At 43.2% G+C, this 27,543-nt stretch overlaps 1 protein-coding gene across 1 annotated transcript in view; it reads right to left on the reverse strand.

Moving 5' to 3' along the window:
- Nucleotides 1-19,461, reverse strand: part of GNB5 (G protein subunit beta 5) — a 54,574-nt gene extending 35,113 nt beyond the window's left edge. Inside the window, exons 1-3 of the mRNA XM_077263760.1 lie at nt 19,233-19,461; nt 3,648-3,784; nt 1,939-1,980 (exon numbers count right to left, since the gene is read on the reverse strand). Of these exons, the coding sequence (XP_077119875.1) occupies nt 1,939-1,980; nt 3,648-3,784; nt 19,233-19,344 (291 nt within the window). The 5' untranslated portion in view covers nt 19,345-19,461. The remainder of the gene's footprint in view (nt 1-1,938; nt 1,981-3,647; nt 3,785-19,232) is intronic.
- Nucleotides 19,462-27,543: the final 8,082 nt, after the last annotated feature.

Consider the following 27,543-nt stretch of genomic DNA (forward strand, 5'->3'; position numbering starts at 1 on the left):
GTTTCCGTAAGTGCGAGTTAAATGCCGCTGTCAGAGATTGACAGCAGCATTTAACTAGTTAACAGCCGCAGGTGTATCGCAATTTCACCTGCAGCTGTTGCAGGCACATGTCAGCTGTATAGATCAGCTGACATGTGCCCGGAAAGATGCGGACTCAGTGCTGGAGCCTGCACAAAACAGGTGGAGTTCGACATGGACATACTATTTACGCCCAACGTCAAAAAGGGGTTATAGACAATTATACCCTCTCTTAAAATAGTCTTCTACTATCAAGTTTTATGTCCCCCAATACTCATATCCCTTTAAAACAGCAGACCAAGCTGTTAGTCCTCCCCCCTGCCATTGCTCTAGTCTCTATTTACTGGCTGCAGTAGTGAGATCATGAATACAGTGCACATCACCGCTGTAGCCAATCATTAAACTCAGTGACACTGATGGCGTCTATCTCGTCATAGCCACTGACTTCAATGATTGGCTGAATCTATGATGTGAGCGGTAGTAGTGATGCCACCAGTACAGTCTAGAGAGCCCACACTGAAACAGGGAGGGCAGTGTACCTGCTGTGTGCTGTTGTAGAAGCAAATGAGTGTTTGGGGATATAAAACGTGATAGGGGAAGACCCCTTTAACTAGAACTGCGAAAGTGGTCATAATGACCCCTTACTTTATTTTTCTTCATTAATTTATTGTTTTTTACTAGTTTCCTCCAAGTACTTTGATGTTTATTTATTTTTTATTCTCTTTACAATATGTATTGCAATCTACAAAATATTTTTTTTTTTCACTTCTATAAAAAATTATTTTATAGGTTTTAAAAAATTATATTATTAACATTGGTTTGAACAAAACTTTGTGAACTATGTCCCTTCTAAGGGGTTTAAATGAACATTTACTTACTGGTTAAGTTCTTACTTACTTGACTGTAGCGATAAAGTCTTCATTGCCACTGATGAGGCCAAAGACTGACTGCAGGGGTCACATGTGTAAGGCTAGGTTCACATTGCGTTAATGGGTCAAAGCTAATGGACTGCGTTGCATGGCGAAATTGTCGCAATTAACGCCATGCAACGGGTCCGTTAGAGCACCCATTAACGGCAATGTGATTCTGATCTCTAGCGCATCGCTAGCGCATGCCATTTTCGGCACGCGCTAGCGATGTGCCGTTATTTTCTGACAGACCTCGGACGCTGCTTGCAGCGTCCGAAGTGCGTCCGAGGTCCGGTCCTCGCTAGCGCTTAACGGATTGCCCTAACGCAATGTGAACCTAGCCTAAAGACGGAATCACTGCAACCAAGTAAACAAAGACCTGCAGGAAGCAGCTGAGTGACTGTGCTACAGCAAGATATGTAAGGGTATGTGCAGACGATCAGGAACTGGCAGCGCTTTGGACGCAGCGCATGTCCGCTGCATCCAAAGAGCTGCCGGCTATTGAGTGCAGGTGAATGCTAATGTGTTCACTGAACTGTGCGGATTCACCCCGTCCAATACATTGTACAGGTGACATTTATTTTGTGGAGGCTCGCGTCTATGCAAGAGAAATAGACATGCTGTGGTCTGGAGAGACGAGCCACATGTTCCTCTCCACGAATGAGCCACGGGCATCTCTGGGCGCATAGTTGGCATGGGATTTCTTGAAATCCCATCCACTATGCTGTAACATCGGGACGCTGTGGGTTGGACGCTGTGAAGGTGCGCAGCATCTAACCCACAGCGTTCACTGATCATCTGCACTTACCCATAAGGTTCACTTGTTAATTAGTCACTTGGCTTTTTTTTCTGATCTTGGAAATTGCCAAAGTACTATTGTGGTTCTTCTTAGGAACTGATGTGACACATGTTTATGCATAATGACACATAGACATGTATTATTGCCTCCATTTGTAAATTAATGAGCAAACTATACTGGGTCATACATACACGTTGGGCTGATGTGACAAACCTTATTTGTAGTAAAAGCGTCCCACACAATCACTTTTCCATCCTACATAAGAAAAAAATAGACAGAAAATCATACATGTAAGTAGATAAACAGCAGATCAATAAGGCAATATAGAAAGAATAATAAGACTAGGAAACACCATCAGCTATATGATAAAATACAAGAAAATCTATCTTGTGTGTCTGTCTATTTATCTTGTCTGTCCAACTTCAGCACCTAACCATAACAATTGAGTTTTTGAATTTTCTTGTATCAAAAATGTGAATTGTATCTGGGCCCAGTATATGGTCTCAGCTGTGGAGTTATCATATAATCCCAATGTCTGTCAGGCTTCACAGTGTACATATTTTTCTCCCGGTGCCTTATTGATTTAACATATGAATATGTGTTTGTATAGGGAATAATGGCATTAATGCGTGGACCACCTACTCATCACCTAAAGAGTCAAAGTGGAGAGCTCGCCCTGGTAGACAATAGCTAGCTGTCAGCTGAGCAATGTTTCAGCTGATCATTTGGCTGGCAGCTATCTTTCCCAACCCTTCCATAGTCAGGAGCGATTGCTCTCCCGGGTGCACCTATCTTCCCTGCGAGTTGCCATCAGACTTTTCTGGTGGTGACTTATCTCCCTGAAAACAACAGGATCAGCAGTCCAAACTCACAAATGCGGTAGGCCCCCATACACAATAGACTGTTGGAAAGCCCACTCATATCGGCAGACGTTAGTCTTATATGTATGGAGGCCTTTAGACTGGCCATATATTACATGGATGACGCTTCACTTGAATAGTCGTCATGTTATACAACACTAATCTGACAGATGACAGCTTCCCTGGGGAATAGTTGATTTTAATAACGGAAGTTGACTTGGGACCAAGACCTGCGATGACTTACAGATTGCCACTGTGGCTCCCAAAGAAATTTTCAGTCATGAGACAACCCATTTTATTGCACTGAATTATTAACGGCAACTTGGGAGTGATCAAGAGAAAAAACGCAGTTTTAACCACAATCCATAGTGACTTAAAGGGACTCTGTCACCTGAATTTGGAGGGAACAATTTTCAGCCATAGGGGCGGGTTTTTCGGGTGTTTGATTCACCCTTTCCTTACCCGCTGACTGCATGCTGGCGGCAATATTGGATTGAAGTTCATTCTCTGTCCTCCATAGTACACGCCTGCGTAAGGCAAGATTGACTTGTGCAGGCGTGTACTATGGAGGACAGAGAATGAACTTCAATCCAATATTGCAGCCAGCATGCAGCCAGCCGGTAAGAAAAGGGTGAATCAAACACCCGAAAAACCCGCCCCTATGGCTGAAAATTGTTCCCTCCAAATTCAGGTGACAGAGTCCCTTTAAGATATAACAGTGACTGGAAACACTACTTAAATGCTTCACAATGTAAAATGCCACATTATTAATTTCATATAAAAGATCCCGTTAAGTAAAGGACAAGTGTATTGTCCGTCATAAGAAATTCTTATTATACTGTACTGATATAGTATTATACTATACTGTTGTGCAATGTTACTTATTGTGTAGTCATACTATGGACAACAACCACAGCTATCAATACCGACAAACTCATGGGAACGTCACTCAATGATTCATATTGCTTCTGACCGTAAAGTGGACAAACACAACATTTTGACAGTATTTTTGCCCATGATTTTTGGTCACGTCCATCTTATGTAAGATTGTGGATTAGTTACCTGAGAGGAGCTGACAATCCTTCGTTTGTCTTTACACCAGTCCATGCAGAGTACTTTATTACCATGGCCCTTCAGTGTTCGCCTCGTTTTCATGACAAACTGGCCCAGAGACTCCACACGTTCAGCCACTTGATGTACTACAAAGGAACAGCACAGGCCATTACTGAAAGGCGTAAATGTCCCATAAAAACACTGTGCTATGAGAGAAGTTTTCTACGATTGTAGTGAATTTTTACTCCGTGATCAACATTTCACATATTGTGTAATGGCTTATCTTTATGTGAGCATGAACACATTATTTAATAGATGTTTCTTCACGAAAGTAGTTTTCACTATAAAGACTGAGAGGAAGAACTGCCTCATGAATGAAGGAAGCAGCTCTCCCTGGAAACAAAGACCACACGGCCAGCAGTAGGGCCAGGCTCGGACTGGCCCACCGGAGAACCGGAGGATTCTCCGGTGGGCCCAGGCACTGACACCTGCTGGCATACTGGCCAGCAGCTGCTTAGGGCCCCCACTGCTCCAGGGCCCCCCCCAGGTGCTGCACCGGGAGTCGGGACAGAGCCAGAGGGATGTCGGCACGGCCGCGCGGTGTGGGACAGGTGAGTATGAGGGACGGGGGGACGGAGGGACGGGGGGATGAAGAAATGAGGGACGACATAAGCCGGCGGGCCATGCAAGATGGGAGCAGGAGCGGGAGCAGGGGGTGGAGATATAAGCCATGCATACAGGGGGGGATATGAGCCATGCATACAGGGGGGAATATGAGCCATGCATACAGAGGGGGAATATGAGCCATGCATACAGGGGGGGATATGAGCCATGCATACGGGGGGGGGAATATGAGCCATGCATACAGAGGGGGAATATGAGCCATGCATACAGGGGGGAATATGAGCCATGCATACGGGGGGGGATATAAGCCATGCAAATGGGGGGATATGAGCCATGCATACAGGGGAAGAATATGAGCCATGCATACGGGGGGGATATGAGCCATGCATACAGGGGGGGAATATGAGCCATGCATACAGGGGGGAAATATGAGCCATGCATACAGGGGGGGGAATATGAGCCATGCATACAGGGGGGATATGAGCCATGCATTCAGGGGGGGGAATATGAGCCATGCATATGGGGGGGGGAATATGAGCCATGCATACAGGAGGGGGAATATGAGCCATGCATACAGGAGGGGGGATATGAGCCATGCATATGGGACGGGAGGGAGATGATCCATGCATACAGGAGGGGGGTCATTATACAGTATTGAGCATCATGTGGGATCATTATACAGTATGGAGAACTGTGTGTGGCCATTATACAGTATTGAGCATCATGTGTGGCCGTTATACAGTATGGAGCATCATGTGTGGCCGTTATACAGTATGGAGCATCATTTGTGGCCATTATACAGTATTGAGCATCATGTGGGATCATTATACAGTATGGAGAACTGTGTGTGGACGTTATACAGTATGGAGCACTATGTGTGGCCATTATACAGTAAGGAGCACTGTGTGGCCATTATACATTATGGAGCATCATGTGTGGCCATTATACAGTATTGAGCATCATGTGTGGCCATTATACAGTATGGAGCATCATGTGTGGTGGCCTTTATACAGTATTGGGCATCATGTGTGGCCATTATACTGTATGGAGCACTGTGTGGCCATATTTTTGCTTATAATTATTGTATATAAAACAGTGTGACCAGCAGTGCTAAATGGCTGTGGTTGGGACGTGGATATGGGTGTGACTAGTTGTGAAATGGGTGTGGTCAGAGGTGTGGCCTAAAATTTGCCGCGGCGCACTACGCACGCCACAAACTTTATACCTCCTTCCCTTCTTCAAAAGTTGGGAGGTATGGTACCGCATTTGCCAGGTCACGGCAAGTGCCGCAAATCCCATAGGGAATGAATGAGGCCGAACGCAGTGTTGCTGTAAGTGATCCGTTTCGCGGCAGATGTAGAAAAACTGCCCGATCTGCTGCAAAAGGCGACTTTCACATCAGCGATTCTTGCCAAAGCCACTGCTGATAGTGTCATACTCACCAAAGGGGGAGGCAGCACTAAAAGTGCCTAGGGCAGCAGAAACTCTAAATACATCCCTGGGGGGCTACATTATATTCTGTGGGGGGACTGCATTATACTCAGGGTACTACATTATATTATGGGGGGGCTACATCATACTATATGAGGGGTTACAGTATACTCTATGGGGGGCTGCATTATATTCTGTGGTGGGGCTGCATTATTCTATCAGGGGACTACATTATATTATGGGGGGCTACATCATACTATATGAGGGGGCTACAGTATATTCTATGGGGGGCTGCATTATATTCTGTGGTGGAACTGCATTCTCTCAGGGGACTACATTATATTCTGTGGTGGGTTGCATTATACTATATGAGGGGGGCTGCATTATACCCTATGGGGCTGCTACATTATATTCTATGGCGGGGACTGCGTCATACCTGAGGGGGTTGCATTATATTTTGTGGGGTGCTGCATTATATTCTATGAGAGGGGACCGCATTATATTTTATAAGGGGGCTACATTATATTCTGCGAGGGGGCTACCCCAACCCTTGCTACATAATTAAGACGTGAACTACCTTATATTATACCCTGATATTAGCGCTTTTTACCGCACAATTGGTGGTCTTGTATCTATGTAGCTACATAGTGGGCCCCAAGAATGATTTTCTCTGGTGGGCCCAAAATGGAACCAAATCAATGACTTTTTTGCAAAACGCAATGTGTGAACATACCCTTCGACTATAGAAATTCGAACATTTTGAGCTGATGCATTTTGTCTCAAGAATGAGCACAGATGAGCTCTCTTTTTGTGAATATAAAAATATATAAAAGTGCAATTCAATATATAATGTCACAAAAGTAATTCAAATAATTCTCCATGCAAAAAAAACAACACTTTTGATACCTTATATGTTATTGGATCATTCTGTTTTTGAAACTAATAAGCGAATTTGAGAAAAGTATCATGCTGATAATGCCAGCTGCCGGCGCCTAATAGAACCTCATTATTTATTTTTCCAATAGTAGAAGAATAATTAGGTTATCATGCGCTATCAGCCGGTATTACCAGAATGCGTACAGCTTGATTCTTTTCTCAAATTCTTTAGTTACAAAAAGTAAGACAAATTGATGCAATAAAATATAAGGTGTTAAAAGTGTTGGGTTTTTTGCATGGAGTATTACCGTATTCTGCTTACTTTTATATATTGAATTGCACTTTGATATATTTCAATCTACTAAAGTGAGCAGGAAATTCAAATGAAAAAATAAATAGAAAAAAAGTGTGAAATTTAATTGTGGATCATGTTGGCAAACTGGTTGACTGTTGACATGTAAAGCATGTCCAAGACGAGTAATCATAAACAGGAAGAAGACCCATGATGTATTAGATCAGTTTTCTGGAAGAGATAACTTATTTCACAAGACAGTAATAACATAGTGTCACGCGCCTCTATGGTGAGGGAGTAACACAAGCCAGTTATGTCTGGCACAAGGTCGGAAAGTTGAATTCAAGTTTCGTGACCGGGTGACTGTATTATTTCATAAGAAATTGAAAGAATTGGAGAACTCTCCTAGATCCTTCATGATGTGCAATTTTATTCCATAGAAGCGCCAAGCCGAAACAGCCATAGTCCATCAGGCTCTCTCATCTGCATAGCTCCCCTGCTACCTGCACTGCACACTTTGATATAATTTGATGTCACGTTTTACCATGGAATAAAACTGCACAACAAGAACGATCTGGATGAGTGCTCCAATTCTTTCAATTTCTTATGATTTACCTTGATGTTACCTATGTGAGTGCACCACCCTACAGAGATCCTAAGGAGGCATAGTGGAGGTGTGAACATTGCTTGACTTCAGCACCTGGTGCCTAATTCTCATTTTTCAAATGACTGTATTATTTAATTATACAAGTAAAGATAATAAGTGTAGATTGATGCCATGACATTGCCTGATTGAGTAGATGAAGGTATTGTACATTAATACTGTACTTCTGCTCACCCCTAGATTGATATACGAAAGATATATATCATGGTACCGTGTTAGCCAGTAGAAGGTGCCTGATGAAGAGACCCGAGTTGTCTCGAAAGTTTTTCCAATTTGTTACCATCTTTTCAGTTAGCCATTAAAAAGGTATCAACCACTGAGGACTCTCAATTCTAAATATTTTTCTAGATTGATATACAAACCTTAAATACCACTAATGAAATGCAAAAAAAAAATCTCTTGATAACAGATGATGAAAACATTGATATTTAGTAAGGACAAGGAAAACAATAAAACATAATAAAGTGCTGTGTTTCGCTATGATATAACACAACCGCTCTTTTCCTCATTCCAGATCATCCTTCACACCCAAGTATAATAATAGTCAGCCTTGCCCTTAGTTACATAACTATTACATAATTTGCTAAGGTGACTTTAATCTCAAAATACAGTAGCTTTGCTCCATAGCATTGATACTACTCAGGGAAATGTTTGTTTTATGTCAGCAATGACAAATCGAGTCGTTCTTCTAGTTGCGCGGTCACTAAGGCTGTAAGGGATGTTTTGGCAATGAGCTGCTTTAATGTCCACTACTGCCAGTATTGGGTTCTAGGTATGCATCTCAGCAGTATGGTGTTGGTTTGGCTATAATAGTCCCCTGATCCTCTCAACATTTCTTTACATGTAGCTCTATGGTTTAAGCATACACGTTTTATATTCTACAAAGAGGTTAGATTCATTTGTTAAGAAACTAGTTAAAGGGACCTGTCATGTTGAAAATGGTATCTGACCTCCAGGCAGGGGGCTAAAGAGGAGCAGGAGCTGATCACATTCATATTTGATAATACATTTTTGTGGGAAATGTTTCAGTAAAACGTGAATTTTATTCATTGAAATCCCTGGGGTCTCTATGAGTCCAGCGTGTGGTCCTGTTTGATGATTGACAGTCTTCCCTGTATGACTGTGCATGTAGAGACATCTGTCAATCAATAGTAGGAACATACTAATAACTGGAATTCTTTCCTCAGTGGACAGAATTAAATATTCTCTAGCTGGAATATACATTGATAACATGGGAGACCTATCGAAGACATGTGGGAACCACTGAGGTTAGTAGTTTACCTGCCAGGTGAAAACTAACCTTTAAATGAAGGTGGAACCTACAATAAGAAAGTCTGTGGTGTTGGGAGATCAAACTTCCCTAAGTTGAAAATCTTAATGAGATAAATTTCTTAATGTTTCAGTGATTTGTGCAATAAAGTAATCTTTCTTCTACAGTAACGTATATCCTTCCTGTGTTTCACCAGCGGTTGTCTGAGAAATTACTTTGAAGTGAAAAGAAATACTGCAATAGTTTAGCAAAAATAAAAAAGCAAACCAAAGAACTGTTGAATGAATTTTCTATATACTGTACATGATATTTATAGCCATATGCTTTCCATAGATTTGTAGGTCAGTTAAACAGAACATTGTTTACCTTATATGAAATGATCCAGGAGCAATTTGATGATGAACAATGATTTTTCCAGCATGATAGAGTACTATGTCACAAGGCAAAAATGATAAATAAATGGCTTGGTGACCAAAACATTGAAATTTTGGATCCATGGCCAGGTAACTCACCAGATCTCAATCCCATTGGGAACCTGTAGTCATTCCTCAAAAAGCAGGTGGACAAAGAAAAACACAAAAAAATGTAATAAACTCCAAGCACTGATTAGGCAAGAATGGATTGCCGTCAGTCAGGATTTGGCCCAGGAGCCTCTTGAACAATAATGGAGAACTTTATGTCATGTTGGACGCTGTTCAGACCAGGTCGTCCGACAGACAGCGGTAATTCTGCTTTTGACCACTATTTGCTCATTGGCGTCTGCTAAATTTTATCTAGCTGTTCCGGGGTTAATTTACCTAATCCTTGGATTGGAAGCTGGGCCATGCCCATTGCCTTTAAATAGTTCTCCTGATCTTTGGGTGTCGCCGATTATAGCTTCTGTCTTGTGCGTTGTTATCTCGGTCTGGTGAGGAGAGCTGGTGGTTGGAGATTCGTTGCTGGTGGTGTATTTTCCTTTGTCTTATTTACTCCTTCCTATATTTGTATTTATTTTGCCCTGCACATTTATAGTGTATTCCTGAGTGACTGCGGCGTGGTGTATATTTTCCTTTATCCTTGTCTGTGCTAACTGTGGGTATTGGTGAATTACCTCTTCACTGGGTGGTGGGCGGAGGTTTCAGCCTAGGGTTGAAACAGGAGACAGAGTGAGGTTCGAGGCCTGGAGATGCACACCTTCAGTGTAAACTCCAGGTAGAGGGTCAGTCAGGATTTCCCTAGTCTGAGGGAAACTGCAGGGGCCCGGGTCATTAGCTCTCGCTCACCTAGTCTCTCCCTGACACTTTATAACTATTGAGTCTTTACATAAACTTGATGCATTTGTCAATAAAAGTTTAAAAACTTGAAATCATTAAAGTTGTACTTCAGTAACCATAGACACATCTGACTAAAAGCTCTAAAATCATTGAAACAGCAAACTTTATGAAAAACAAAATTTGTGTCAGTCTTAAAACTTTTGACCATGACTGTACACAGTTTCTGCTGTTTGCAATAAACCAATCAAAGAATAACAATTTAAATTGCTCAAAAGAGCTAATATAAGAAGTGGTTTCTTCAAATTCAACACAAAATGTCACTTTGAATGACTACTGCAGTCTCAAGTTTCTTGAGTAGAGCATCCTTTGGCTGTTATAACCTGCTGCACACAAGAGACATAGCCAGACACTAGATTCTGGCAGGATTTCCGAAGAATCTTAAACCCTCATAGGTAATGGCCTCTAGTTCACTAATATTCTTTGGTTTTCATGCTGCAACCGCCTGCTTCAAAAGCTACAAAGCTGACTTTGACAACCACTCCAAAATCTTTCAAGATTCCTTCTGAAACCAAGTCTTGGTGGATTTTGAGACATACTTGGGATCATTGTTCTGTTGGAAAGTTCAATGACGCACAAGCTTCAGCTTCCTCACGGATGGCATGCCTGATTAAATCCATTTTGCCCTGCACACACTACTTGCCTTTTGCAACAGAGGAAGAACTGCAGGAGTTCAACCTCAGTGAGTCACCACCATGCTTCATTGTAGGTAGAGTATGCTTTTCAGCGTATGCTTCATTTTCCGTTCTCTGGACCTATTGCTAATCTATAGGCATAAATACTTCCAGCTTTGCTTCAAAGCTCCAGAGAACAAAATCCCCAAACTTCTATGGCTCATCTATATGGGTTTGAGCATTTTCGAGAGGACTTTTCTTATGTTTTTGGGTCAGTATAGGAGTACATGTTAGAGTAGGACATGGAGACCTTCAGCATTTAGTAGGCCCCTTACTGTGCAGACTGAAACCTTCTGTTGCCATGTTTCTTGCTGCAGGTCTTTTGCAGCACCTTGAGGACTTTTAACCACCTGCTACCTGAAGAATCTGGTAGCAGTGAGTAGTAGCTTCCTCTTTTGGCACCATCCAACTGTATCTCTAAAAACATTCAATGCTTTTGCCATCTCTTTGTATCTTTTTACTTGATTTTTTAAAGCCTCAATGTCTCTTATTATATTTTTGGGCTTCTCTCCTGTCAACTTATATTTATTGGAAGGTCATTGCTTATGAGGAATGTCTAAGATTCCTCAGGAACATAGCCAGACGATGGTGTCTGTCTATGCATCATGTTTGCAGTAGGTCATAACAACCGAAGGCTGCTCCAATAAGTGCTAACAACATTTATCATGAAGGGGATGACTAATTCTCAGACTGCAGTAGTGAATAAAAGTGAAATTTTGGGTTGAATTTGGAGAAACCAATTGTTATATTAGTTGTGTTGAGCTTTGTTTGCATTTTTCTTGTTTCCTTGACTTATTGCAAACAGCAGAAATTTTGTAAATGTTGCTAATAAATCTAATTTTCAATGGGGGTTAAATAAGTTTGATAGCAAATGTATTTATAAAGTATTTCAAAACACTTCCCTACAGACTTATAGCATTAGGAAGTATATAGCCATATTTATTTATTTTTATTGGATCCAGACTTTTATGTGGTATGGCAAATCATCAAATTCAGACATTCAAGCCCAAGACTGTCCAGGTCTAAGGGTATGTTAACACAGTCAGTAAACACTGCGGGTTGGACGCTGTGTACATCCACATCAAACCCGCAGTGCCCAGATGTTACAGCATAGCGGATGGGATTTCAAGAAATCCCATGCCCAATATCCGTGCGCGGACACCTCCGGATTCCCTGCGGAGACAGACATGTGGGACGTCTTTACAGACCGCAGCATGTCTATTTATGTAGCGGAGACGCTCCGTCTCCGCTGCATAAATTACCCATTTACTATCATTAGATTCGGTGAAACCGCATTAACTTTCTAGTCACATGCTTATTAAGTGCAGGAACGTGGCTTACTACTCATGTATACTAATACCTTGTGACACAGCCGAAAGTTCACCTAGCCTGTAGTTCTCACGATGAGCTGAGCTGATTGCTAGAACTGCTGTACACGTGACCACTGGGGGATGAGGTTGTCTCCGGTCACTAGCCAAGTTCTCACAATCCATGCACGTGACCACTGGGGACATCTCTAGTTATCATCTTCAAGCTCCGCTGTGTCTGGATGTCAATCTGAATGGTGGCATAATGCCACTGTTCAGCCAAAGGCACCCAGATGTAGCAGAGCCGGACTTATCGTGGGACAATATGTATATCTTCTCAGCAGACAGGTAAGGATATTGTTACTTTTTTGTTTTAATTCTCTTACAGGAGAATGAGGGCTTTGGTAGAATAGGCGATGCAGTAACTATGCTTTAATTAAGCTCTATTAAAGGAGTCTATGTCAGTATTTCAATTAATTACAGGATTTTATTCTGGCTGTGTCTTTATTTACCATACAACTATAGGATTAGTAATGGATAGGTGTATTATAGACAATTCTCCATTACTAAGCTGTGGGCTTGATGTCACCTGATAATACAAAGGTAACATCAACCCCAAAAATATTACCCACTTGCCACTGCAACAGGGCAAGCGGGAAGAGCCGGGTAAAGGGTCACAATTGGCGCATCTTTGGATGTGCCAATTGCTGGGTGGCTGCAGGTTGCTATTTTTAAGCTGGTGAGGGCCAAAATCAATAAGCCATGCCAGCCTGAGAATACCAAGCCACAGTTGTCGGCTATTTCCTTGGCTGGTTAACAAAAATAGGGGGACCGAACTCTATTTTTTTTGGAGGGGACCCACTATTTTTGCTAACCATCCAAGGTAGCCGACTGCTGCAGCCTGGTATTATCAGGCTGGTAGGGTTCATGGATATTGGATCCTTATCAGCCTGAAATACCAGACCTAGTAGTCTGCTTCACTCTGGCTGGTTAACATATATAGGGGTACTCCACACTATTATTTATTTATTAAAAAGGAGGGGACCTCTCCCTGTGCTTTCCTCCACTTCCTGTGTCATGTACTATGGTTTTACCACAATTAATGAAAGTGTATGGGTAATTTACGCAGCGGAGACTGAGCGTCTCCGCTACATAAAACTGACATGCTGCTGTCTGGAAAGACGCACCACATGTCCCTTTCTGCGGGTTTTCTTACTATGCTGTAACATCTGGCTGCTGTGGGTTGGATGCTGCAGATGTACGCAGCATCCAACCCACAGCGTTTACTGACTGTGGGATCATATATTGGGTGTATCTGCAAACAGGAAATCACCTTTTTTTCCTTCAGAGAAGCCAACTTTCAATTATCTTTATTTCAAGTGACAAAAAAAAACGCATGCAATGAAAAAACACATCAAAAACGCATGTGGAAAAATGCATAATAAACGGATGTAAAAAATCCCCATCGAAAACGCAGGTGACCTGCCAGTGACCACAGATACACGTACTGTATAAGGGGCATGACTAGCTTTAGGTTGTACACATATCCTCTGAATTGTACAGCGATGCGGAATAAGTTTGCACTATATAAAGATTGCTATTCTTATGCAATTGTTTGCTTGTTATTGGATCTTGTCCTGTTTTGGGAATTTCACATCACAAGTTACCCTTCCTCTATTTGGGTGATACTTTACATCACATTTATCTTTGCAGTGAGACACCAGGTCTTTTTCGGGGACACATGACTTTGTTATCGTCTGCACGTTACTACATTTGCTGCTTACATATTCCTAGCTGACCTACATTACATAGAAATACTCACAGTCAGAGATCTTCCAGCTCGGAAGATAATATGGGTCAGTGTTACCCAAAACAAATCCCGTATGTACAGTGGGGCAAAAAAGTATTTAGTCAGTCAGTAATAGTGCAAGTTCCACCACTTAAAAAGATGAGAGGTGTCTGTAATTTACATCATAGGTAGACCTCAACTATGGGAGACAAACTGAGAAAAAAAAATCCAGAAAATCACATTGTCTGTTTTTTTATCATTTTATTTGCATATTATGGTGGCAAATAAGGATTTGGTCAGAAACAAACAATCAAGATTTCTGGCTCTCACAGACCTGTAACTTCTTCTTTAAGAGTCTCCTCTTTCCTCCACTCATTACCTGTAGTAATGGCACCTGTTTAAACTTGTTATCAGTATAAAAAGACACCTGTGCACACCCTCAAACAGTCTGACTCCAAACTCCACTATGGTGAAGACCAAAGAGCTGTCAAAGGACACCAGAAACAAAATTGTAGCCCTGCACCAGGCTGGGAAGACTGAATCTGCAATAGCCAACCAGCTTGGAGTGAAGAAATCAACAGTGGGAGCAATAATTAGAAAATGGAAGACATTCAAGACCACTGATAATCTCCCTCGATCTGGGGCTCCATGCAAAATCCCACCCCGTGGGGTCAGAATGATCACAAGAACGGTGAGCAAAAATCCCAGAACCATGCGGGGGGACCTAGTGAATGAACTGCAGAGAGCTGGGACCAATGTAACAAGGCCTACCATAAGTAACACACTATGCCACCATGGACTCAGATCCTGCAGTGCCAGACGTGTCCCACTGCTTAAGCCAGTACATGTCCGGGCCCGTCTGAAGTTTGCTAGAGAGCATTTGGATGATCCAGAGGAGTTTTGGGAGAATGTCCTATGGTCTGATGAAACCAAACTGGAACTGTTTGGTAGAAACACAACTTGTCGTGTTTGGAGTAAAACGAATACTGAGTTGCATCCATCAAACACCATACCTACTGTAAAGCATGGTGGTGGAAACATCATGCTTTGGGGCTGTTTCTCTGCAAAGGGGCCAGGACGACTGATCCGGGTGCATGAAAGAATGAATGGGGCCATGTATCGTGAGATTTTGAGTGCAAACCTCCTTCCATCAGCAAGGGCATTGAAGATGAAACGTGGCTGGGTCTTTCAACATGACAATGATCCAAAGCACACCGCCAGGGCAACGAAGGAGTGGCTTCGTAAGAAGCATTTCAAGGTCCTGGAGTGGCCTAGCCAGTCTCCAGATCTCAACCCTATAGAAAACCTTTGGAGGGAGTTGAAAGTCCGTGTTGCCAAGCGAAAAGCCAAAAACATCACTGCTCTAGAGGAGATCTGCATGGAGGAATGGGCCAACATGCCAACAACAGTGTGTGGCAACCTTGTGAAGACTTACAGAAAACGTTTGACCTCTGTCATTGCCAACAAAGGATATATTACAAAGTATTGAGATGAAATTTTGTTTCTGACCAAATACTTATTTGCCACCATAATATGCAAATAAAATGATAAAAAAACAGACAATGTGATTTTCTGGATTTTTTTTTCTCAGTTTGTCTCCCATAGTTGAGGTCTACCTATGATGTAAATTACAGACGCCTCTCATCTTTTTAAGTGGTGGAACTTGCACTATTGCTGACTGACTAAATACTTTTTTGCCCCACTGTATGCCATTTTAGTAATAAAGGAGGGATTATTCATGGCTCCATCTCAATCACTTGGCCTTAAAGGGAACCTGACAGATGATAAAAGCTGATCGATCCGCCAGCAGCATGTATCAGGCACTGGCTGCAGGATGTCAGCTCGGGGACCGAGCTCGGGAGACTAGACAAACCCAAATGGATTTTTCCCGCCCACTAACACTGTTTTAATACTTCATGCCTTTTGTCTCTCATACAGAGCGTTTCTGTTTTATGTCTGAGCCTTCATAGAATAATTTTTGTTCTATTATTCAGTCATTTTATGTATAGAAATAAATAGACGTTAAAGGGGTTGTACAAGATATAAAAAAAGACTGCTGTCCTTTAAAAACAGCGCTACACCAGTCCAAAGGTTGTGTTTGCTGTTGCACCTCATCAATATTCACTGTTCAATGTTCCCAGCACGTTTATATTACACTGTAGAAATAATGTCTGGCTTTCTGCATTTTCCTTGGCACAATTGCCTGTTAGGGTCGTAGGGAGCAGGACCCAGGGTGAAGAGCTGACCGCCCTGTGATCTGCAGTCTGAATGAGATGAAACAACCCCTTTAATCAAGAATAGATTATCTGCTTAATTCATCCATGTTGGATAAAATGGGGTATAAGAATAGAAATTTGTTGGCAACTCTCATGATTATAAAACCACCGAGATTGTTTAAGATGTTTATGACACTTTATGTCATAAGTTCTCTACCCACTAAATAGAGGAATAATGATCACTGGCACTCCAAATGCTGCCTGTCTGAAGGTCGCAATGAAGCAATGGTCACACATCCATCCTGACACAGCATTTACAGGGAATCTGTCAATAAGATCAAGCCTCCAAAAGTCATATACAGTGCCTTGCGAAAGTATTCAGCTCCCTGGAACTTTTCAACCTTTTCCCACATATCAAGCTTCTAACATAAAGATACCAAATGTAAATTTTTGGTGAAGAATCAACAACAAGTGGAACACAATTGTGAAGTTGAACGAAATTTATTGGTTATTTTAAATTTTTGTGGAAGTTCAAAAACTGGAAAGTGGGGCGTGCAATATTATTCGGCCCCTTTACTTTCAGTGCAGCAAACTCACTCCAGAAATTCATTGTGGATCTCTGAATGATCCAATGTTGTCCTAAATGCCTAATGATGATAAATATAATCCACCTGTGTGTAATCAAGTCTCCGTATAAATGCACCTGCTCTGTGATAGTCTGAGTTTTCTGTTTGAAGCACAGAGAGCATCATGAAGACCAAGGAACACAACAGGCAGGTCTGTGATACTGTTGTGGAGAAGTTTAAAGCCGGATTTGGATACAAAATGATTTCCAAAACTTTAAACATCCCAAGGAGCACTGTGCAAGCGATCATATTGAAATGGAAGGAGTATCATACCACTGCAAATCTACCAAGACCCGGCCGTCCCGCTAAACTTACATCTCAAAGAAGGAGAAGACTGATCAGAGATGCAGCCAAGAGTCCCATGATCACTCTGGATGAACTGCAGAGATCTACAGCTGAGGTGGGACAGTCTGTCCATAGGACAACAATCGGTCGTTCACTGCACAAATCTGGCCTTTATGGAAGAGTGGCAAGAAGAAAGCCATTTCTCAAAAATATCCATAAAAAGTGTCATTTAAAGCTTGCAACAAGCCACCTGGGAGACACACCAAACATGTGGAAGAAGGTGCTCTGGTCAGATGAAACCAAAATCAAACTTTTTGGCAAAAATGCCAAACGATATGTTTGGCGTAAAGGCAACACAGCTCATCACCCTGAACACACCATCCCCACTGTCAAACATGGTGGTGGCAGCATCATGGTTTGGGCCTGCTTTTCTTCAGCAGGGACAGGGAAGATGGTTAAAATTGATGGGGAGATGGATGGAGCCAAATACAGGACCATTCTTGAAGAAAACCTGTTGGAGTCTGCAAAAGACCTAAGACTTGGATGGAGATTTGTCTTCCAACAAGACAATGATCCCAAACATAAAGCAAAATCTGTAATGGAATGGTTCACAAATAAATGTATCCAGGTGTTAGAATGGCCAAGTCAAAGTCCAGACCTCAATCCAATCGAGAATCTGTGGAAAGAGCTGAAAATTGCTGTTCACAAACGATCCCCATCAAACCTCAGTGAGCTCGAGCTTTTTGCCAAGGAAGAATGGGCAAGAATTTCAGTCTCTCGATGTGCAAAACTGATAGAGACATACCCCAAGCGACTTGCAGCTGTAATCGCAGCAAAAGGTGGCGCAACAAAGTATTAAGTTAATGGGGCCGAATAATATTGCACGCCCCACTTTTCAGTTTTTTAATTTCCACAAAAATTTTAAATAACCAATAAATTTTGTTCAACTTCACAATTGTGTTCCACTTGTTGATTCTTCACCAAAAATTTACATTTGGTATCTTTATGTTTGAAGCATGATATGTGGGAAAAGGTTGAAAAGTTCAAGTGAGCCAAATACTTTTGCAAGGCACTGTAAGGGCATGTGGGTCTTTGAAATATAAATCCATCAACACCTTTATATCTTCCACCTTTTGCTGCATTCCCATGCAATTAGCATTTTAGTGATAAGAGCTTTGGGTGTGACTGAGCACTTAACTAGCCCCTACTTCCCAAGTATGTTCAGCACCAGCCTTTTTAACTTGATTGATAGCTCACTGTCTGTGTGATGTCATGCATCAGGCATAGAAATTAGACAGTGAACTATCAATCAGGTTAAAGAGTATGGTGCTGGGCAGGGAAGCAGACATAGGAGGCAGGGGCTAGTTAAGTGCTGTGTCAATCCCAATGCTAATAAAATGAAAATTTCCCAGGAATGCAGCAACAGATAAAAGATATAAAGGTGATTCTTTTATATTTCAAAGACCTGCATGCACTTATGTGCAGTTTTGGCGTTGGCCTTACTAAAAGATTCTCTTTGATATCTACAGACTAACAGAGATTCCTCCAAGACCGGGGACTTGAATAATTTGAGTTTATTATTTTGCATTGTGGATGGGTGATAAATGCTTGTTGTAGGGTGTACGCCTTTTAGACTATTTGAATTTGGTCTTATGACAGTATGGCCTGGTAGTCTCTGATCATCGCACCATGTTTTCACAATATGGCGTTCCTTGCAGAAATATGAATCAGGACAATCTTTTTACAGATCTGTGGATTATGTTGGCGCTAAGTAATAATAATAATAATAATAATAGTGCAGGAGTCCTTGTGTGATTTGGCAGAATACCAGCAGTGAACAACGGCCATGTCTGTAATGTATCATCCCGTTATTACTATTTCTGTATCCTGCCTGAATAACGTAACACCATAACAACAGAACATGTGACATTGTATTTCCTAATATCTTCCCTCATAGTAAGACCTGATTCACCAGTCAGACCTCCATACAGTACCATGATTCGTGCGTGTCCAAATGATCGCAGTCCTGGGGAAGCCGCAGATCTGTGGCCACGTAAAGGGAGATTGGGTATAGTGCATGGGATGACACACTGACGACAAGACACGCAGATACACAGATAATATTGTAGACTTTCTGCCTCCCTCCTCTGGCATGTCACCAACTCTGGTGACTTCCCAGCTGAGTCCCCAGCAGCTGTCACAGGGTACAGACACAGGCATGAATACGTACGCTCCACATCATGCAGCTTGGCTCGCTCTTCCTCCAGCTTCCCTTTCAGGCTTTCTGCCTCATTCTTCAGGGAGGCCAGGGTCTCGTTCTCTTGCAGTCCCTCGGTTGCCATCTTGAGATAAACAAGAGAGAGAAGGTTGGAGGAGAGGAGGGAGGTGGAAGCGGAGCAGTGTATGATGGGGATGGCTGCACTATCAGGGATGCTGGAGCAGCAGCTGCTTGGCTGGAGACAAGTCTTTTTTTTTGCAACAAGAATAGCTTTATTTTTCAAAATACAAAAGAACATTTTTGCAATATTTTCTATTTCGAGATAAGAGAAAGACCCTTATCCTCTATAACTTATTGTAATACAGAAAGATACATGTAGATGTAAATATTTATATATCATGCCGAATAGAATATCCTCAAATATTTTCATTTTAATTAATACAATTTACAGTAACTATGATGTGTTACAAAATCCTGTGCACTGCATGGTCTTACAATTCAGAGTCATTTTACAAAGGAGACGTTTCAGGAATTTATAGCACGAGACATGGAAAGGCAGTAAGTGTTAAAGATGGAAATATCCTTTAAAAAACTTCTGGTTTTAAATATGTAAACATTAAAAGGGAGCCTGAAATGAGGTTGTACCTCTCAGTAGTGTATACAATCCTCAACATTGAAAGTGCAACACCAAAATGGAAAAGTCTTCGAAATAAGGAAATCACAGGATAGACATCTTAATGATATGCAAATGAGGAAAAAAAAGGAAACTACATTTGCAAAAATATCTTGGTTTATTCAGTATCGAGTTAATTGTAAAGTGCTGAGGAATATGTTGGCACTATATAAATAAAAATTATTATTATTATTATAAGTACCACACTAAGAAATACACACACTTACACACATTGGCTTGCTATCGATGAGGTTATTAATGATTGTCTGAGGATTGTTCTGCCTTGCTGAATGCACTTCAGCATGTAAATCATCAAGATCTGCTGCTGGCAGCTCCCTCAGAGTAGCATGAGCAACATGCGGCCTGACGTTGTCATGTTGAAAAATGATTCCTGGGATTCATTTAAAAAAAATGACCACACCATTGGTTCCATAAGTAAATGAATGTAAATCCAAGCTGTTAGTGTACCTGGAATAAAGACTAGAAGGGTCCTGGACCATAAATACTGCCACCCCGAACCATAATCATGAGCTTAAGACCAGTGTGACGTTCTTCGTGATAGCCTCTTCATTGACCTAATGTCACTGCCCTCAAACGCCATCATGCTGCAGAGCAATACGGCAACGGAGGCTGGAAAGGTGGACTATTCTCTTCAGTGATGAGTCCCACACGCATAAAACCAGATATTGGTCTAGAGACCATATTGGCAGGGTCGGTGTTAGGGGCAGGCAGACTAGGCATATGCCTAGGGCCACCACTCGCTCAAGGGCCCCCCGTCCAGTGGCATACTGCCACTAGGCACTTTAAGTCTGGTCGAGGTACGGATCAAAGTGCTCTGCCCCGTGTCTCCCTCCAGGGTCCATACGTGCACACGTCCCTGTCTGCTTAGCTCCTCCTTCCACCAGGACAGCTTCCTGCTCTCTGCTCCTGTTTTCTGCCTCTGCAGATAGAGGTCAGCACACACTGGCCTGAGCTCCACCATCTGTCAGGTTCCTTCAGCTTCTCACTGACTCCGCACTCCCAAGAGCAGGTGAGGCCCAGCCAGAAATTGTTTTATGTCCCAGAGCAGCAATAACAGGGCTGGACTGGGACCAAAAAAGCAGCCCTGCCACACAAATCCCACCAGCCCACATACTATGGCACGTTCCACCCCCGATCAGTGGATTTTTATTTACTTACTCCATCGGTTTGTTTTTTTTTTTCAGCGCTGGAGTGGCGCTTTAAGTATAAGCCCCCTAGCCCCAGTGATATACTCACCCTCTGGCGTATTCCCCACTTTTCAGCACCACTCCGGTCCCACAGCGCCATTTTCTAAGCGCAGCTTCTAACAGCCGGAAGTCAGAAGTTACATCACAAGCTCTCAATACAAGTCTATGAGAGCCAGAAGGAGGCCAGGAAGACACTCTTGTAGACTTGTACTGAAAAGTTACCTCTGCGCCGCTCCATGAAACTCTAGAGCTGCAAGCAGGTCAATTCTAACAGGAGACGAACCGGAGCAATGCTGGAGACCAATAAAGACAGTGGAAGGCGAGTATGAGACAGAGGGCAGCAGACTTACATTTAAAGTACCACTCCAGCCGTGCAATGAAAAATAAATGCTGGCGTGGTGCTTAAAGGAGAGGGGATTACTTAGAGTAACCCATTTAAACAGGGTTTCCAAGATTTATTTTTGTTTGGCCATAGGAATACAACAACAAACCAATAATGACATTCTAGAAGTGCAATGCTGCCTCTCCGACAACAAGAGAGCAAAAGTGTGTATATAGACAGAATAAAGCCACGATCACACTTTGGTCAGTATGTTACCTCAGTATTGGTAAGCCAAAACCAGGAGTGGGTGATAAATGCAGGAGTGGTGCATATGTTTCTATTATACTTTTCCTCTAACTGTTTCACTCCTGGTTTTGGCTACAAATACTGATGTTATATTCTGACCAAATACTGAACGTGTGAATGTGGCCTTAATACAATTACTAAGAATTAGGCCGGGGTCACACTTGCGAGTGCAATGCGAGAAACTCGAGTAAGTCTCTTGCATCAATACCCGGCACTGCCGCCAGCACTCAGGACCGGAGCGTACGGCAGCATAGAAATACATACAGCCACACGCTCCGGTCCTGAGTGCCGGCAGCAGTGCCAGGTATTGAGGCGAGAGACTTACTCGAGTTTCTCGCATTGCACTCGAAAGTGTGACCCCGGCCTTACACCCCAGTATTCAGGACAGGAGAAGTGTGCAGAGTGTGTATGTGTGTGGGAGTATAGTGGTGCCACACTATTTACTACATGTGTACTGTACCAATACATGGACTATATTGTAGTATGTCCTGTGGAGCTGTGATATAGTTATTTAGTGGGCGCTGCACCTGTGTATATATTTTGCAATGGGGAGTCCACACTATATGCTGTGTTATAAAGCATGGTATGGAGCGGTGTGTATATTATATAGTGTAGAGCTGTGACTGTGTATATAGTATAGAGTCGACACCATCTAATACACACAGCACCATATTATATACATGTATCTACACTATAAATATACACAGCACCTTACTGTATGTGCAGCGCCCCAGAGTCCTGGTCGTTGCAGTAATGTCGCTCTTCCACCTGGGGGCGTGATATTACATCTGATGGTACTAAAGGAGTTCACCTTACCAGGTATCACAAGTCACACACCACTTCACACTCCAGTCCACCAGGGGGAGCCTTGCTCCTATCTATTAGGACACTCCTCACATTAGGGTAAAACTGGTGGTTTGGATAGAAAGTTAGAGAGACGCTTACTGGGCTTTGCCCAGGAAACACCTGTCAGGCAGACAGGGTGGGAAAAGGAGGAACATCTGAGCTGCAGACAGAGGGTCCCTGTCAAGTGTGGGATCCTGACAGAGGCCTAGCACAAGATAGAAAGCTATGGAGCTGCGTCTGCCCCTACGTGCGGCAGCATCCTAACAAAGGACAAGAAAGGAATTGTATTGTGGAGAGTGAGAAACTAAGTCACAGCACAAGGAGATGATACCGGGAGGAGTTCTGCCCCAAGATCGGCAACATCCTTCTGAGGCGCGTAGCCGGTGGCTGGAACACCGAGGGAGTAATAGACTCTACGCTTTACTTCAGAGACCGGCAGGACAGTCAATTCCAAGTTGGCTGCCCGACCTTAATACCTAAGAAGACACGGTGGCAAATTGTGGGGGTCGGGGCATCTCTAGGGTCCCTACAAACAAGCCCCAGGCTATCCCAGTCATACGGGTTGTCCTATCCATACCATCTGGGGGACAGAGAGGAAGAAATAACATCAAGGACAGATACAAGAGTTGCGAGGACTATCCCGTGGTGCTCAGCAGGGAGGTACTACAACACACAGGCGCTAGTAGGAAGGCTACTGATTTCCACCTGGATAAGGGAACTCCGGATGTGCCTTCCGACCGGCCGGATTCTGCCTGCCCTGTGATCAGTGCTCAGCACTGTGGATGCTGAAGCCTTCAGTAAAAGGTAAAGAGACTGCAACCTTGTGTCCTCGTTATTCACCGCGTCTCACACCATTCCAATCTACACTTCTGGGAAGCCTTGGGAATTTACTTCACCTGTGGGAAGGTATAGCATCTTGCTGCCATAACATCACCCCAGTGGACCCCTAAGCAGCATCGGTCACCCTGACCGAATACCACAGGTGGCGTCACGAACATCATACAAACTACACCTTTAATTGGACGCCCCCTGAGGGCCACGGACCGAGTCAGCCACCGTGGCATCCCCCGAACCGCGGGACCCGGTACCGAGTACCCCATTGCCCTGACGTGGGGGCGCTCCAAATGCTATATACACAAGTCCTTGCTATATACTTAAAGGGAACCTGTCAGCAGGATTGTGCACAGTAATCTGCACACAGTGTCAGGTCGGCGCTGTTAGGCTGCCATCACACTCACAGTATTTGGTCAGTATTTTACATCAGTATTTGTAAGGCAAAACCAGGAGTGGGTGATAAATGCAGAAGTTGTTCATATGTTTCTATTATACTTTTCCTCTAATTGTCCCACTCCTGGTTTTGCCTTACAAATACTGATGTAAAATACTGACCAAATACTGCTAGTGTTACGGCAGCCTTATACTGATTACAATGATACCTGGGGTGAAGGAATCCATTTTGTGGTTGTTGTTTAATCTTTATTTTCAGTTTTTAGTAAATGATATATGTGGGCCTGAATGGGGGTCTTCATGTGGTGCTCTGATTAGCTATTCATCTGTATGGCTTCTGACAGGTCACTGATCCCACACTGACCCGCCCCCTATTTTACATAATGAATATTATATATATATATATATATATATATATATATATATATATATATATATATATAAATCTTGGGGGAAAACAATCCCCTTCCGCAGTCAGGTGAGAGCCCCTGCGCTGCATAATCACATACACTGTGTTCCAAATTATTATGCAAATAATATTTCCTCATATTTTCTCTAAATTACCTATGTGAATTGCAGTCATTGTTAGTCTCCAGTCATCTACTATTCTAGTATAATTGCAATGTTTTGGAACAAACTGCCTATGAAAACAGAATCTTTTAAAAAAAAATAAACACTCAAAATGCATGTTCCAAATTATTATGCACAGCAGAGTTTTCAACCTTTTTTATTTTATTTTGAACAAAAAAATGGTCAATTGTGAAGTTATAAGCATTATCAGCTTATTAAAAAATGAAATCAAACAGTTTTCAAGTGAAAACTTTATTCTAGGTGATGTTACATTTGCACATAGCGGAACAGATGAATGACCTCGGGGAGACCAAAACATCCAACACTGCGGAGACACCATCACGTGTTTCTCAACGCAGTGATCCAGAACACTGCCCCCATCCCTTATGGGAAATATGCAAACGCATGTAAAGTAAGCTGCGGAGACACCATCACGTGTTTCTCAACGCAAGCAATGAATAGCCAGGCCTTTCTCCGGGAAGGAACAACCACGGGAAGGGCAGCATCCAATAAAGGAGAATATCCAATAAAGGAAGACCACCTATGCCAAGCATGGTATCCATCCACAAACAGCTGTTTCGGGGTTTTTGCCCCTCATCAGTGTGGAGTAGGAAACTGGCTATTAGGAGCAGTGCCTGGTGAAAGGCTATGACGGAACAGATGAATGACCTCGGGGAGACCAAAACATCCAACACTGCGGAGACACCATCACGTGTTTCTCAACGCAGTGATCCAGAACACTGCCCCCATCCCTTATGGGAAATATGCAAACGCATGTAAAGTAAGCTGCGGAGACACCATCACGTGTTTCTCAACGCAAGCAATGAATAGCCAGGCCTTTCTCCGGGAAGGAACAACCACGGGAAGGGCAGCATCCAATAAAGGAGAATATCCAATAAAGGAAGACCACCTATGCCAAGCATGGTATCCATCCACAAACAGCTGTTTCGGGGTTTTTGCCCCTCATCAGTGTGGAGTAGGAAACTGGCTATTAGGAGCAGTGCCTGGTGAAAGGCTATGACGGAACAGATGAATGACCTCGGGGAGACCAAAACATCCAACACTGCGGAGACACCATCACGTGTTTCTCAACGCAGTGATCCAGAACACTGCCCCCATCCCTTATGGGAAATATGCAAACGCATGTAAAGTAAGCTGCGGAGACACCATCACGTGTTTCTCAACGCAAGCAATGAATAGCCAGGCCTTTCTCCGGGAAGGAACAACCACGGGAAGGGCAGCATCCAATAAAGGAGAATATCCAATAAAGGAAGACCACCTATGCCAAGCATGGTATCCATCCACAAACAGCTGTTTCGGGGTTTTTGCCCCTCATCAGTGTGGAGTAGGAAACTGGCTATTAGGAGCAGTGCCTGGTGAAAGGCTATGACGTTGAGAAACACGTGATGGTGTCTCCGCAGCTTACTTTACATGCGTTTGCATATTTCCCATAAGGGATGGGGGCAGTGTTCTGGATCACTGCGTTGAGAAACACGTGATGGTGTCTCCGCAGTGTTGGATGTTTTGGTCTCCCCGAGGTCATTCATCTGTTCCGTCATAGCCTTTCACCAGGCACTGCTCCTAATAGCCAGTTTCCTACTCCACACTGATGAGGGGCAAAAACCCCGAAACAGCTGTTTGTGGATGGATACCATGCTTGGCATAGGTGGTCTTCCTTTATTGGATATTCTCCTTTATTGGATGCTGCCCTTCCCGTGGTTGTTCCTTCCCGGAGAAAGGCCTGGCTATTCATTGCTTGCGTTGAGAAACACGTGATGGTGTCTCCGCAGCTTACTTTACATGCGTTTGCATATTTCCCATAAGGGATGGGGGCAGTGTTCTGGATCACTGCGTTGAGAAACACGTGATGGTGTCTCCGCAGTGTTGGATGTTTTGGTCTCCCCGAGGTCATTCATCTGTTCCGTCATAGCCTTTCACCAGGCACTGCTCCTAATAGCCAGTTTCCTACTCCACACTGATGAGGGGCAAAAACCCCGAAACAGCTGTTTGTGGATGGATACCATGCTTGGCATAGGTGGTCTTCCTTTATTGGATATTCTCCTTTATTGGATGCTGCCCTTCCCGTGGTTGTTCCTTCCCGGAGAAAGGCCTGGCTATTCATTGCTTGCGTTGAGAAACACGTGATGGTGTCTCCGCAGCTTACTTTACATGCGTTTGCATATTTCCCATAAGGGATGGGGGCAGTGTTCTGGATCACTGCGTTGAGAAACACGTGATGGTGTCTCCGCAGTGTTGGATGTTTTGGTCTCCCCGAGGTCATTCATCTGTTCCGTCATAGCCTTTCACCAGGCACTGCTCCTAATAGCCAGTTTCCTACTCCGCACTGATGAGGGGCAAAAACCCCGAAACAGCTGTTTGTGGATGGATACCATGCTTGGCATAGGTGGTCTTCCTTTATTGGATATTCTCCTTTATTGGATGCTGCCCTTCCCGTGGTTGTTCCTTCCCGGAGAAAGGCCTGGCTATTCATTGCTTGCGTTGAGAAACACGTGATGGTGTCTCCGCAGCTTACTTTACATGCGTTTGCATATTTCCCATAAGGGATGGGGGCAGTGTTCTGGATCACTGCGTTGAGAAACACGTGATGGTGTCTCCGCAGTGTTGGATGTTTTGGTCTCCCCGAGGTCATTCATCTGTTCCGTCATAGCCTTTCACCAGGCACTGCTCCTAATAGCCAGTTTCCTACTCCACACTGATGAGGGGCAAAAACCCCGAAACAGCTGTTTGTGGATGGATACCATGCTTGGCATAGGTGGTCTTCCTTTATTGGATATTCTCCTTTATTGGATGCTGCCCTTCCCGTGGTTGTTCCTTCCCGGAGAAAGGCCTGGCTATTCATTGCTTGCGTTGAGAAACACGTGATGGTGTCTCCGCAGCTTACTTTACATACATTTGCACATAGGACCCCTTGTTCGAAAGAAGCTTCTGAACTCTCTCGTCCATTGAATTTGTCAGTTTTTGGATGGTTTCTGCTTCAATTGTTTTGCATGTGGACAGAATACCCTCCCAGAGCTGTTGCTTAGATGTGAACTGCCTCCCGCCATCATAGACACTCCTTTTGATGATGCTTCAGAGGTTCTCAATGGGGTTGAGGTCAGGGGAAGATGGTGGCCACACCATAAGGCCATGTGCACACGTTAAGTATTTTTC

Source organism: Ranitomeya variabilis, chromosome 5 (assembly GCF_051348905.1).
Source record: "Ranitomeya variabilis isolate aRanVar5 chromosome 5, aRanVar5.hap1, whole genome shotgun sequence".
Classification (NCBI taxonomy): domain Eukaryota; kingdom Metazoa; phylum Chordata; class Amphibia; order Anura; family Dendrobatidae; genus Ranitomeya; species Ranitomeya variabilis.